At 28.9% G+C, this 15,687-nt stretch overlaps 2 protein-coding genes across 3 annotated transcripts in view; both read left to right on the top strand.

The window, feature by feature from the left end:
* Nucleotides 1–14,335, top strand: part of LOC130663494 (protein eva-1) — a 65,724-nt gene extending 51,389 nt beyond the window's left edge. The window contains exons 7-10 of one of the 2 annotated variants that reach the window (XM_057462746.1): nucleotides 2,256–2,477; nucleotides 6,273–6,341; nucleotides 7,842–8,073; nucleotides 8,645–14,335. In XM_057462746.1, the coding sequence (XP_057318729.1) occupies nucleotides 2,256–2,477; nucleotides 6,273–6,341; nucleotides 7,842–8,073; nucleotides 8,645–8,957 (836 nt within the window). In that variant the 3' untranslated portion in view covers nucleotides 8,958–14,335. The remainder of the gene's footprint in view (nucleotides 1–2,255; nucleotides 2,478–6,272; nucleotides 6,342–7,841; nucleotides 8,074–8,644) is intronic. The other variant, XM_057462747.1, reaches the window with a different exon arrangement.
* LOC130663495 (uncharacterized) lies at nucleotides 144–1,879 on the top strand. Its single transcript, XM_057462748.1, has 2 exons — nucleotides 144–1,295; nucleotides 1,660–1,879. Exons 1-2 carry the CDS (start codon nucleotides 676–678, stop codon nucleotides 1,661–1,663), a joined length of 624 nt encoding a protein of 207 aa, XP_057318731.1. The 5' UTR covers nucleotides 144–675; the 3' UTR covers nucleotides 1,664–1,879.
* Nucleotides 14,336–15,687: the final 1,352 nt, after the last annotated feature.

Here is a 15,687-nt window from a genome sequence, read left to right as displayed (position 1 = left end):
GGGTGCTACGTGGCATTCGAGAGCAGGTAGCTAGAAACAGCTGCAAGCAACCGACCTTTCGGGTTTCATTGTCATGAATATCTCCCCATTTTAATGTATTTATTATTATATATATATATATATATATATATATATATATATATATATATATATATATAGGATATATAAATATATATATCCTTCTATATATATATATATCCTTCTACATATATTCACAATTTGTAGGTAGTACAAGAACTGAAAAATAATTTTTGGTTGCCAGTATACCTGTAGTCGTTGCACTGATCAGTCGATAGTTTTGTGATAAATTATTTCTCAAGTGAATTAAATTATTAACCATGGGACGTGATTCTAGAAAGGTTTCAAGAGAACTTCGGAGTTCTGAAAAAATTAATAAGTCGCGTTCAGTCAAAAGAAAGAATGTTTTTAATCCGAAAACAGCCGAACGTGATGAAAGTATTCAGAGTACATCTTCTAAAAAATTAAAACAAAACACTGAAGATGATGTACCTGAAGACAGCAGTACTGAATTTCGAATAATAAATTTTATTCAGGTATTCACTGCAATTTCTGCTCTTATAAAATGTAAAAAATGTGATGGAAATGTAGTGTTTCAAACAGCAAGTACACGTGGGCTGGGATTCAAAATTGTAGTTGCATGTAATAACTGTGGAAATGAATATATTCCTTCCTGTTGAAAATATGAAATCTGCTATAATGGCAACCTTTTATCACTACGGCTCGAGTGATGAAAAACCGAATCATGATATGTGTCCAAAAGGCGAAGAATCTTGGTGCTCTTACCAGCGCGCTGAAGCAAGAGGAGAGCTTGATACCTTTTCTCACGATTATTCTCCTTTACCTTCTGATGTTTTAAAAGCTATCAAGCCTATATACGAAGATCTTAGTAATGAAAATTTACTTTCAAGATGTGTAGGTGGATTCAATCAGAATAATAATGAAAGCTTTAACCAACTAGTATGGAAAATATGCCCAAAAACGGTAAATACTAGTTTTACTATCGTACAAATAGCTGCATACGTTGCTATGTGTATATTTAATGAGGGTATAAATTCATTATTAGTCTTGATGAATACACTAGGACTTAATTGTGGGCCTAATTCTCATCGGTATGCAGAAAGAATGGATGCTGCACGTATCAAAGTAGCAGATAAGCGCGCTAATGATAACACCCGAGAAGGTCGATTGCAACGTAGGCACCAGCAAATCGATATTTTGGAAGCTGCTATGTCGGCTGAAGAGCTATTATATGGTCCAGGAATAGATGACTCAGTGTAAGTTATTAAATAATTCTTATAATTCGACATAAATCCATAGCAAAACTTTAAATGCGTTTTTCTCAAAACTATGTTTTCTGAACTGGTGATCACTGTAACTTAAAAACTGCTCGGTAGATTTCAATAAAATTTATTGTACTTTTGAAATACATTAAAAACTCGTGCCTGATCGAAGGATTTTTTTTTTTTTCAAAAATTTCGATTTTTTTTTAACAATAAACTGTCGGTTTTTTTCTCGAAAATTTGAAAAAAATTTCCTGAGGCCGCCATTTTGTTAATTTCGAAAAAAAAAAAAAAAGCTTCGATCAGGCACAAGATTATCTATTAATAAAACTAATTTTTCTTGTCCGATTGATTTTAGATGAATCTCCAAGGACTTATGATGATCACCGCAAAGGACTTCGGGAGGAACGGGCTCTACAAAAACAGCGATAACTTTTTGAATTATTAATTTTTTTTTTTGAAATTTTCGTGAAGTCAAATCGAAACGTGTTCTAATAAAGCTATGTTTTTATTTTTGTCAAATAAAGTAATTAACTACAAAAAAAAAATTATTGAAAATCATCATTTTTTCATACCCCTGAGTACCCCTAACCCCTTAATTAGAGATAGTTTATTATTAAAAAAAAAAAAAGTAAAACTGATTACAGCTGTTTAACTTGGAATTTAATTAAGCGATCCGTGCTTATAAATTTAAAAACTTCTCCATTTTCTCTAATCCGCTTTGTTTATTTATTTCTGTTTCTGTCCGCACAAATAACAATTTTTTTTTTTCATGTAATTTTTAAAATAAAATTAATTAATATATAGACGAAGTAATGTCGGAGAACGCAAAGTTTATTAATGTAAGCGAGTAAAACAGCTCGAGGCACAGAAAGTATAAGTTGCAGCTGGATTAATATTAAATTTTTAATAATGACTGGCCGATAAATAAAACAATAACTTTGTTCTGTGCAGTGCCCCGAGGCGTGTTGCGAGAGCAATTTGTCGGAGACATTGAGTCGGATGAAGTGGATCTTGTGCCGGAGTTTGACGAAGGCTTCGACCGGACGGACTTCAAAACGGAATTTAGCCCAAGTCCAAATTTAGAAAATCCTGAACCGCCGCCCAGAAGTAATGAAACCATTGATGCGACAACTGTTGACTCAACTTTACCTCGGGCACGGACTAATAATGATCGTAAGTTTTGTTATGTATGCGTTTTATTAATTAATTAGTTAATTAATGGATTGGTTAATTGATTGATTTAGCTATTAGTGATGGAAATTTTAATTACTGGTAGTGCTTGATAATTAATGGCTCGTTTATTATTTACTGGTTTGATAATAATGCATGGATGGAAGTTCTGTGGAACCTGCTGCCAAATGAGAAATTTTTTTTGGCGAAATTTTTACTTATGGTCTAGAGGGTGGGAAAAATTGACTCCATACGAAGCTTTAAAAATTTTTTTAATTTTTGACAGTTGAGTTATTTTTAAAAATTGGGAAAATCGAGATTCAAAAAAATGCGATACTACCAAAAAATTTTGTATTCAAATTTTCGGGTTTTATCTATTGAAATTGAAGCCTACTTCGATGACAAAATCCAGGGGAATATAATTTAGATCCATGTAGATTTAAACTTTAGAATAGATCTCACTGGCCTACGGGGTTGGAGGTCGACGATTTCTGTAAATTTTCCCGTCCCGAATCTTCGTAAATCTCTTCATAAAAAAGTCCTGGCAGTTATGAGATATGCCTCCATCTTTATAGATCTGCTAAAATTAACGTAGATCTAATTTTTAGAAAAATCTCAATTTTTTTTCCCGCGTAATGAATGAAAACTTTTTTATAAGGTTCCATTTTACCCCGGTCTTGTGCTTTGGTTTCCGATGATTGTCAAAAATAACAACAAACATTAAAATTTTTTTTTAATAGAAATATTAAAGTCCCACTAGAGAGTGCCAACTTGCCCCATTTTTCCATGAGTACCGTAAATAAAAATAAAAAAATTTGGAAAATCCAAAAGTGCGCGCCTCGAACGCTCATCTTGTAATAAAATGAATTATTAATTTTCTTTTTTAATTACAAAATTTTTTAATAAACATGCAGACATTCGTTGTTGTTGTTTTTTTTTTTTTTAATTTAGTTAATTGGATGACAGTTTGCAAGTCGATTTGTCGCGACATAATAAAAAAAAATAGTGTATTACACACCTAGGACAGTAAAGTAAGAAATGTCTCGGCGAAGCCTCGGCCAACAATTACATGTGATCTGAGACTTTTCTTACTTTACTTCCCTAAGTGTGTAATATACTATTTTTTCTCGACGGAGGCGACTAGCGGCACCTTCGTTTTGTACAGCAGGACAAAAGTTGAGGCTTTCCGCCCGGAGCAAAGTTTAATGATAATCGTATCTCATAATGATATTAGTAATAAATCTTTATGCCTACTTATATTTGTGGGAGAAAAAATTACGGATTAAGCACTACACGGAAAGAAAATTATAGCAGCGGTTCCCATAATTTTGTGAAATTTTTTCCTATACCATCATAGGAATTACGACCATAAATTATGGGAGCGGTTCCTATAATTATAGGAATGTTTCCCATAATTATAGGAATAGTTCCTATAATTCTGGGAATGATACCCATAACACTATAGGAATGGTTCCTATAATTATAGGAATGGTTCCTATAATTTATAGGAATACTTTCTATAATATTATGGGAATCATTCCTATAATTTATGGGAATGGTTCCTATAATTTATAGGAACTATTCCCATAAATTATAGGAACCATTCCCATAATATTATGGGAATGGTTCCTATAATAGTATGGGAACTATTCCCATAATATTATGGGAATGATTCCCATAATGCAATTGGAATGGTTCCCATACCATTATGGGAACGGTTCCCATAATATTATGGGAACCATTCCTATATCATTATGGGAACCATTCCTATAATATTATGGGAATGGTTCCCATATTATCATGAAAAAATTAATTTAAAGAAAAGTGTGGTAATCACTTCTACAATACACAGAAATATTATTAAACATATAAACAAAAATTCCAACATTGAAAAAAAAATCGTATTTGGCAAAAAACATTAAAATTTTTAACAAGAATTTTTTGTCAGCACAAAACATTCAAGAAAATTCAAATTTTGAAAAATTTCTACACTATTGTGCAAAAAAAAAATTTAATGATATTATAGGAATGGTTCCCATAACATTATGGGAATAGTTCCCATAATATTATAGGAATAGTTCCTATACCAACATGGGAACCATTCCCATAGTAGTATAGGTACTGTTCCCATACCATTATGGGAACCATTCCCATAATGCATAGGAAAACTTCCCATAATTTTCTTTCCGTGTAGTAAACATAATTAGTTTTCAGTTCGCTATCGCGTCCGAGGCGTGCAATATATAAAAAAAAATGAATTTGTCTTTAAAATTTTATTTTATTTCGCCTCGTATTCTTCTTTATTAATAAATAAATATATATATATATATATATAAATGAATGGTTCAATATCCGTTTAATAACGTCGATTGGCACATCAATTAGTTTATTATTTAATTACGTGTACCTACAACCAATTAATATCAATTTATTTCCTCAATTAATATTTTTTTAAATTTTTTTATTATAAAATAATAAATAGAGAACTGTTAAAAGCTTCACTTGTTCATTTTAATATCTCATTTAATTGATAATATTATTAAACATTTTCAAATGAACGACTACAATTTTTTTTATTTATTTTAATTTCTGAGTGCACCAATTAAATTTAAAAATTATTCATTATTTCCAACATTAGTGATATTATTGCCCGATAAATTGCCATTTAAATTTGTCAGTTTCGATAAAATTTTAATTGGATGGAACACTGAAATACCGAAAAATTTATTATCTTTATTTAAGAATTAATTTCGAAGTAAATAAAAATTAAGGAATAAAATGGTTTCAGTTAATAATTAGCAAATATTTTCGTAATAATATTTAATGGGTACTCAGGATAACAGTAATAATTCAGATTTATTCGGCTTTGCTTTTAATTACCGGGATTTCAAAAATATTAATAGCAAATATTGAAACAATTCAATTATTACTTTATTAAAAAAAAAAAATTAATTTCAAAATGGAAATTTTACGTTAATTATTAAAATTATTTTTGTTTAATTTAATTTGAAATATTCCATGTATAGATTTTAAAATAATTAATTCAATAAATTAATTAAATAATTAATTACTAATAAAATCCAACAACTGGAGCAAAATTTTTAAACTCTAATCCAAGTATTAAATTTTTTTTTTTTTTTTTTCTATTAATTATCAAAATAATTTATCTGCATACAAAACTTTTAGTTTTAATTAATAATTACCGTAATTTAATTTATCCAACAATTAAACTATCAATTAATCTATATATTATAAAAGCGCGGCTATTATTTTTTTTTGAATTTAAATGTCCGAGCGTACTAACAAGGGAGTAAAAAAAAAACATTTTCCTTCAATTTCTCAGAGAATGGAAATTAAATGACATAAAAAAAATATTAAGTCATACTCTGGCATTCACGTGACCTAAATTTTTTAATGCTCGCTAATTTTGTCCCTTGTAATCACTCGCATTAATTACATACATACATCTCTATCTTGGCTGAGTAGTCTCTAGATAAGAGGAATGAGAAACGAGGAATGAGGAATGAGGAATTATTGATATGCATGCGTTATATTTTAGCTCCGTCGGTAGGTCTGACGAACTCAGCAGCGTTTCTTCTTGTCAACAGACGTTAATAAATATTTTTATTGAAAGAACTATTACTGATAAATGATAAATTGCAATGAGATAGCGGGGGTAAATTTAAATAAATTGTTTTATTTATTGGGAAATTCTTTAAAATTAATTAATCTTGATACAAGTATCAATGATGATTAAAAAATATATAAATATATATTACAAGAAGATGATCTTGGCAGTTGCAGAAGAGGATCTTGTGATGGTCGGCTATCTCAATGAATGGATTAATGCATACTCATTTATCACAAGTAAGTTTATTTTCGTTACAGATAACTAAGTTGTCAGATAAATATAGATACATATATACAGATATATGTACGCGAGGGTGAGCCAAAAAAAAACTATTTCATTTTTTTCCTCTGTTATCTTTCAAAAAACTAGTAAATAGAAAAAAGTCTGAGCTTAAAAATTCAAATTTTGATCTCGTTCAAATTTAAAAAAATTTGAAAATTATGAGCGAAAATTGAAAATTTTTTACATGGTGAAATTTTTAGATTTATTTATTTTTTTTTGCTACAACGAGAAAAAAAAAGATCCTGAAGTTAGCAGACAATTAGCAATTTTCGGATTTTTGTTCCACCAAATCAATTACGAAAAAACAAAAAATAAAAAAATGCACATGCAGAAAATTTAAAAAATTACAGGTGCAATTTTTTCAAATATTTTTTTTTTTATAATTCACTGTTTAAAAAAAAATCAAAAAATTATTAGACGTCGGCTAACTTCAGTATCATTTTAGTACGACCCTGAAGTTAGCAGACAATTCAAATTTTTTGGATTTTTTTTTCAACGAATCAATTACAAAAAAACGAAAACTAAAAATATGCACATGTAGAAAATTTTAAAAACTACAGGTGCAATTTTTTCAAATATTTTTTTTTTATAATTCATTGTTTAAAAAAAAATCAAAAAATTATTAGACGTCGGCTAACTTCAGTATCATAAAAAAATTCGAGAAACAAAAATTAAATCTTTTGATATTTTATAAGTTTTCAAAATTATGAACGAGCTCTCAAATTTTGATTTTTTTTTTCTCTTACCATATAGTAAATTTTGAAGGAAAGTAACAAAAAAAATCAAATTTTATTTTTGAGCCACCCAACATAAATATATATGCACATATGTACATGTATATATATATATTTTATTGATCGGTGGGTATTTTCGTATTTAAAACGTTATCGTATCGACACATTTTGGTTATCTACAAAATAGTTATCGACAGTATTTGTGTGATTTATATTCAAAAAGTAGTATATCGTAATTTATATACTAAAAAATATGTAAAATGATATATTGATTAATGAATATGATGTTTATTGCTTGTGATTGCATGCATGTTGTTTGTAAACAGTTATTTGCCGATAAATTTATTTATATTTGCCTCTGAATTTTTTCGAATGCTCTGTCTATTAAAATTTTCTCTCTAAAAAAAAATCCTGGGTATCAATAAATGACACTAATTTTTTTTTATTGACTACCAAATTACAAAAGGCTCCACCCCCACCCCTCTCCCCTACCCTACAAATAAAATATTGGATCCACTAAAAAAATTTATTTGCTTGCTGGAAATTTTCGACTCGATAATTGACTTTTTTGATTAAAAAAATTGATAACAATTATAATTGTAAGTAAAAGTATACAAGTTGAGTTGAATTATTAAAAGAGCGAAGCGGAATAAAATGAAATGAGAAAAATTCGGCAAGTGGCCTGGCCTTAAATGTTAAAGTTTTTGTATTTTTCTACAGGAAATCAAGAAAAGTTCTACCTCTACATAATAGTTTCGGTAGCGGGCGGAGTGATGCTTTTCCTAGGCCTTGTTATCGGGCGACTACTAATTAGTCGGCATCGAGCTAAACGGGAGACTAAATTCCAGGAGAATAACGAAACTTTGCCGAATGGATTTACTGATGAAATTTCCGAGATTGACGCGGATATCGATCTGTCAACCCCCGTTCCAGTTCCGATGCCCGAGACTAGGTAAATATCTATTATTCAGCTAAATATTATCCTGGATCTTAAACGAGACAACACAATCATCTCAGTCCTCAGTCCTCACTTTGCTCGATAATTAATTTCATTGGAAATGCAAATTTAGATCGGGAAAATATTTTAATTATAAATTATACGACTTGAAAACCATCGGAAAGTGAGACTGGGAATTTTTAGCGGGAAAAATAATTATTCGAGAATTCAAATTTAAAATTTTAATTTCAATCTGGAGTCTAAAGATTTTTCATGAAAAATTTAAATTTTTAATGGGAAAATTTACTAAGAATTTTAATTAAAAATTCAAGTCTTAATTAATAATTCAAATTTTTTATTTCGTTTTTGTCAAAATTTAATTAAATATTTTTTTTCTGTATTTTTTTTTTTGAAAATAAAAATTATGAAAAATTATTCCATAGAAAATTTTTCAACTAACGATTACAAATAAATAAAAATTCAAAATTTTTAATCTCATTCGTTACAAAAATCAAAGTATCAATTATTTATTTCCAAAATAAAAATTTCCCATTTTCTTGAAATACAATAAAATTTTTTTTTTCAGAATACCAGAAACACAACTTTCAGAACGACTACACGGTACCGAGTGTTATTACACCGACCCGCGAATGCCGATGCCTTCGATGATAGTCAGCGGGGGGTTGGGTGGCGGTGGCGTAGGCCTAGGTGGAGTTTCTGGGGTAGGTGGGGTCGGTGGCGTCGTCGGAGTACCAATGCATCACCAGATGCCAATCCATCATCCCGGGGTTCGTGTCGATCTCGGCAATCACATGATCGGCGCTGACAGCCTACACACAATTTTATCAACCGAAAACTTGCGAAATATACCGACGAACAAGAGCTACTATTACGGCTGACAAGAAGACGGGGATGTTCCTCTCCAGCATCAGGGACGTCCCCTCTCTCTTAGCCACGTCCATCAAGTCAGCACCCGAAAGTATTGTTTTTAAATAATAATTAACTAAAATTAAGACATAATTCATTCATCTCCCATGAAAAAAATTTATTTAAAAAATATATAAATATATATAAAATATGTATGACAAATATATATGGGGCATTCCTTTGAAATTTAGATGCATTTTTCAAAAGCCTGTGACTTGGTCAAACATAAACCAAATGGCATTTTTTTTTATTTTCTGTGTTCAGGTGTAGTTTTTGAAAAAAATTACAGTAAAATTATTTGTAGGTATCTTCTATTTTTTGAAAAAAAATCAAAATTTTTTCGAGGATTACCACTGTCAATTAATTTTTTTGTCTCAATTTTTCAAACACTGAAGTCGTCTATAAATCCTCAAAAATTTCCAGAGTGATGCTTTGTAAAATAAGCCCAACTGGGAAAAAATTTTCTTTTCAATTGATAAAAAAAAACAGAAGGAAAAGTCCGCCCACTCTGGGATTGGCAGGAAAAATTGCAGAATGAATTGAAGATTTTTTTGAGAAAATAAAAAAATGGCGAACTTTGAGAAAATAATGGTTTTTCTCAAAAAAGCCGAAAATTTCATAGAGTTTATCATCTTAAAATTTGTATGTATTTTTTTCTGGAAAGTACATTCAAAGGCGAAAATTTTGAAAAAAAAATCGTCCCAATTAGTCAATTTTTGAAGAAGTTATAGATATTTTAAAAAGTAAAAGCCTTATTTTTGAAAAACTCATAACTTTTTTTGGGTTGGGTAGAAAAATTTGAAAATTTTCTGAAAAATGGTTTTAATGGGGTAGAAAAGAAAAAAAATTTTTAGCCAAATCGAAAGGGGGCGGAGTCAAAAGTGGTCAACTTGGCGTGGAATGCCTCATATATTTAATAGTTAATTTTTGGCCGATTTTTATATATATTTTAAATATATAAAAAATACATGTAGGAAAATGTAAAAAATATATATTAAATATATAAAAAAAAGTATGATATTAAAAAAATAAAATGTATATTTAATATATTTTTAACATATAAAATATACATGAAAATCGGCCAAAAGTTATCTATTAAAAATTCATTTTTTATATACTTTTTTTATACATATTTATATATATTTTTCATGGGGGTTAATAAAGTAAAAAAAAGTACTTTTATTTTTATCTCAAAAGCCACAAGAGCACCTGGTTATGCGACAGTGTAAATATATGCAAGTATGCGTGCCTGATTTACGTGAGATTTAAAGAAAAAAAAAAAATAATAATAATGTGTATAGAAATATTGTAATTTGCATTGTTATGTATATCAATGTGTTGTCTATTGCTACTTAAAGTTAATTTTATTGTAATATGACCGGCAATATTTATAAATTTATAAATATATGTAAATATTGTCACTCATACACACACAGACACATCTATCACACAATCATGTTATGTATGTTATCGAGATACGATGGATTAATCAGGGTAGTTGCTATAAAAAAAAAAGAAAATGAAAAAAAATAAAATCGTATCGATCTATACGACTGTACATTTACTGCCAGAAATAATTTTTTTTTTTTAACACTAAAAAAAAACGTTTGTACAGAAAGGGCTACTTAAAATGTAAATGTGAGATTGTAAATAATAATAATAATTATAATTATCAAGGAAAAATTATAATGCTAATTGTATGACGGGGTAGTATGAGAAGAAAAAAAACTGAGTGGAAATTGATAATTATATATATGGATTTAATTAGTTTATATTTATTTGTTGAGATGTACGATCTGAGCTTTCTTATACTTATGATTGAGAAAAAATAAATTTTTTATTTTCATATTAAAGTATGATGGGATTTTGTAGTCGATATGTCTTTGACCTGTCGGGTGTGTCCGGAAAATAATATTTTTTGCACCTGCGCAGAAGTTTTTATTCCTGAGCTGTTTGGCGGGACGGGGGTTAAATTTTTTTGTTAATGTGGGAAAGTGCAAAATAAATTTATGTGGGTCAAAAATTTTTTTAACGATAGTAGAAATTTAAATATTCGGCTGCAGAGTTGGAAAAAGTGGGCGGAAAATTTTCACGTGACTTTGAAGGTTATGATTTTTTCCGTTGGTGTGCAATGGCTCTGGTAGCAATTTTTGAAAAATTTTATATACAGATAGAGAAATTATTCTCGTTTGAAATGCGATGGTGTCGAAGTAGAGCCGGAGTGTGATGACCACCTGACGGCAAGTGAAATAAACGCATAGAAAAATTACTATGACCATAATAAAATTTACAATAGACACAATAATTTAAGATATGATCGTTGTAAATTTTACTATGGTCATAGTAGTTTTTCCATGCGTTTATTAACTCTGGTAGCCACCATAACCACAAGTTAATTCCAAACTACGGGCGGAATCTGAAGTCAACTTAACAGCAAAAGTTGGAGTTCAAAAAGTTGCGGTTAAATTGGCAGTAAATCGTTTGTAACTTGAATTCCATTTGACTTCAAACGTTACTGTCAGATAATGACGTTAAGTTGATTGAAAGTTTCACTTCAAATTGACGGCAAGTTTTTCTGTCAAATTGCATTCAGTCTACGGCCGCGAATTTACATCAACTTGCACGCAAGTATCCAACCAAGGCTTGCCAAAAACTTGTTGTTAAGGTGGCTGAAAATGTTTCACTGCAGAACTTGCTGAGCAAGTCATCATCAGGGTAAATTTCCGTCAGGTGGCCAACATGGTCCGGCTCTACTATGACACCATTGCATTTCAAACAAGAATAATTTCTCTGTATAAACAAAGTTTTTGAATTGATTTGATCAAAATTCTTACCAGGACTCTAACTAAGAGATCAAAATTAACTTCACAGGCCCAAAGTTGCGGTTCGGCTGCAGATTCACAAAAAAAGCAGTGGAAAAATTAGTTTTTAAAAAACTAAATAATTATTTAAAAACTTCCAGTATTTCAAAGCTTGTGCTGCAGTAATTGAAACTAATTCTTGTGATGAAGTAATTACAATTACAGACATCAAATTTTATAGTTTCTAATGTATGAGAAACCTGTTTGCTATTAAGGACTGAAAAAAGTCATATATGAAACTGTAACGACTCAGAAATCATGTAATTTTTACAGTTTTTAAGTAGAGGGATTTCACTGACATTTAAAACTGTAACTTTCCCACTTAATTTTTTCCGTGTTTATTTAAAAAATTTTTACTTGCAAATATTCTTACATAATTAATTACAGTAAGATACTTTTTGTACAATTAATTTGGTGATTAATTGATTTTATTGTTAAATTACTAATCTGTCAACTTGAAACTTCGGCGAATTTAAAACTTATTATCCTTTTTAAATCTTTGCTCATACATTTTTTATGTAATAAGTTGCTCTAATATTTTTAAAAAATACACTGAGGATTAAGAATATTATTAAATTATGTTTGAAACAACATGAGTAAAAGTTTAATATGGAAAGTTAAAATTTGTTGGAATAAAATTAGGTGTAATGTGATGTTAAATTATTTTAAAAGGAATAAGCAGCTTTCCGATATCGACGTACGGATAAATTGTCGAAAGTTTTATGGTTTATAATATTTAATGAGCGTGTAGAAGTTTACAGTTTTTTTAAGGGCTTATTGATGAGTTAAAAGTTAAATAGCCTGGATTGTACATCTCAATTATGTATATTTAAGAAGTACACTTCCATACTACTGTATTAAAAGAAGTATTATCTGCGGAGTGCCTGATATTTTGACGGTGTGACGAAAATTTTACCAATTCTTCTTTTTTCTTGAATGAAGAAGAAAATTTGAGGTTAATTTTTGTTACTGCAATTTAAATGTGTGCTTTATTGATATTTAAAAGTTATGTGCACATGGACATATTAAGATTTTTAGTATTTTATATTTGCCTGCAAAAAAATGGGCCTTTTCTTATTCCTTTTTGACTATGGTCCCTATTGGGCCAGTCGCCAAAAGAATGGACTTTTCTCCCATTACTTGGTTATGATAAAGTCCATGATTTTGCACTAACGCGCATGCGCAGTTATGACAGCTGTAGAAAAATGGTGAGAGAAAAGTCCATTTTTTTGCAAAATTAACTAGAGTTTATTGTTTATTAAGAAGAAATGTTTGGTCATGAAAAATTAAAAAGTGGAGGTTACGTTTTGTAAAATTTATTTTCGGCAGATTCAAGTAAAATGGAGGTCAGAAAAAGTTAATCTGTATAACTTTGAAAGGGACTAATATTGGCTGCCAAAAATAGGAAGATGACCCTGAAGTTAGCAGACAATTAGTAATTTTCGGATTTTTTTTTAAACAAATTAATTACAAAAAAAACAAAAACTAAAAATATGCACATGTAGAAAATTTTAAAAACTACAGGTGCAATTTTTTAAAATGTTTTTTTTTTTATAATTTGTTGTTTAAAAAAAAACAAAAATTAATGGACGGCAGCTAACTTCAGCATCATAAAATAAGACATGATTTAAATAATTTTTTTTTACATTCATGTAATTAACAGGCAGCTTGAAATTTTCGGCGCCATGAAATGTAAAAAAAAGTTTGTTTGTTGAAAGAGGGGAGTGGGTAAATTTGGCCAAAGGTACTCAGGTTGACTGTACATATATATATAATTTTATATTAATAAAAACAATGATTTTTTTATTGGTTCAAATTATGATAAAATTAATTCTGACCACTGAGTTTTTGTTAATTTTGACAAAAGATTTTTTTTTTTTTACTGAGTTTTTAAAGATTCTACGCTCTAGTTAATTTAAATTAAATACAATAATTTATTTAATTTGTACAGAGTAGAAAAATGGCAGTGGCCATTTTTACGGTCATCTAATTTTCAGGTATCAAAAAATTTAAATCACGGTTGTAAATAACAAAAAAACATGATACCAAAATTAGCAGACGTCTAATAATTTTTGGATTTTTTTTTTAGACGATAAAACATAAAAAAAAAATGTTTGAAAAAATTGCACCTGTAGTTTTTTAAATTTCCTACATGTGCATATTTTTAGTTTTTGTTTTTTTTGTAATTAATTTGGTGTAAAAAAATTCCGAAAATTACTAACTGTCTGCTATCTTCAGTATCATAAACAAACACAACCTTTTTTATATTTTATTAAGATTTCAAAGCCAAAAACCAAAGTCCCCCCCCCACCCAAAAAACAATCAAATTTATTATTTAAAAATTTTCGATAACCGGAAATTCAGATGACCCTAAAAATTAAAACTACGAATCTAAAATTAACGCAGACCCTGTACTGCATTTAATTAATTTTTTTTACAAAAAAACTAGACTAATTAATAAAATAATTTTTTTTTCAATTAAAAAAAAATGACCCAACCTAAATTGTACATGTAATTAAAAATATTAAATTATTAATTACTTAAGAAAATATTTAGTTACATCACTAATTTAAGTGCTCGCATAATTTTATTTTTGTAACTAATTAATGAAATTAATCAATTACTTTTAATGGATAATTTGTATAAATTGTCACACTGTCATACTTATAAGTATAATGATAACTAAAATTACTAAGTGATCTTTTTTATGATTATAATTTTTAAATAAAAATTACAATCGAAATTAGTAACAAAAAAAAAAACAAATTTTATTTTACTCATTTTTTATAATAAAGCGATAAAAAATATTTATGTCTACTTAAAATATATGAATGAAAGGATAGTAAATAAAGTAACTAAGTGATCTCAAAGTAAAGTTAAAGTAATAAATATATATATATTAAAGTATAATATGTAATAAAATTTAAGCTGGTGCTCAATCACAATTATGTCGATGACGTGAAGCAATACTATATAAACAGTTAATTCATACTCATTCTATCATAATTATATCACTGGATCATCACTCATCAATAACACTATTGTCATATTACACACGATGATTGATTGATCAGCTGTTATACTTAAAAAAAAAATTATAATAAAAAAAATGAGACTATTGATATATAACACGATTAATTTTTTGTTAAAAACTTTTTTACTGCAGTTTTTTAAAATTTTATTTCTCCTGTTGCCGTAAGATGGATGGCGATTGATGGCATACTGCCGTAAGATGGATGATAATTGAGGCTATCAGCTGACGAGATCAAATATTAGAGGAAAGTGAACTAAAGTCAATTACAAAAAATTTGGTTTTGATTTTTATTAATTGATAATTTGTTAATTATTGTATGGTTTAATATTTATCTGAACTTTTTGGGTATGAAATGTTTTTTTGTTATCAATTTGTTAGGGAGAAAAAAAGAGAATTTTAGCTGCGATGCCATTTTTTTCCATTGAAAAAAAATTACTGATGGAACTAATTTCGCTTTAGGGGAAACTGGTAGCTGAGTTGTGCAGTAGGAATCATTGTGTCTGTTACAGCTTTCATACATCGTCACAATCTAGTAGCAATCAATTACTAACAGAGTAGCCAACGGTTTGCGACCGCCCTTTTTTAGAAAAATTATTTTTTTACGATTCAACTGATTTCGCCTTAGGGGACACTTTGATCGCTCGGTTTTGCAGCGGAGCAAAAAGAGGCGGGAAAAATTCTCTATTCGTCTTCAACAGAGTATCGACAGTTTGGTCTCGCACTTTTTCCTCAACAGTAAGCGAGGATAGATTATACTTTTGTACTTTTAAATATTCGGTTTTGTATATTTTAGTAATTTTCAAATGT

This window comes from Microplitis mediator, chromosome 2, assembly GCF_029852145.1.
Source record: "Microplitis mediator isolate UGA2020A chromosome 2, iyMicMedi2.1, whole genome shotgun sequence".
Lineage (NCBI taxonomy): Eukaryota > Metazoa > Arthropoda > Insecta > Hymenoptera > Braconidae > Microplitis > Microplitis mediator.
The sequence above is the reverse complement of the archived record's forward strand: the minus strand, read 5'-3'. Positions and strand labels throughout refer to the sequence as shown.

Excerpts from the sequence above, each read along its gene's own strand:
- LOC130663495 (XM_057462748.1), top strand. The coding sequence starts at position 676 with ATGAATATATTCCTTCCTGTTGAAAATATGAAATCTGCTATAATGGCA.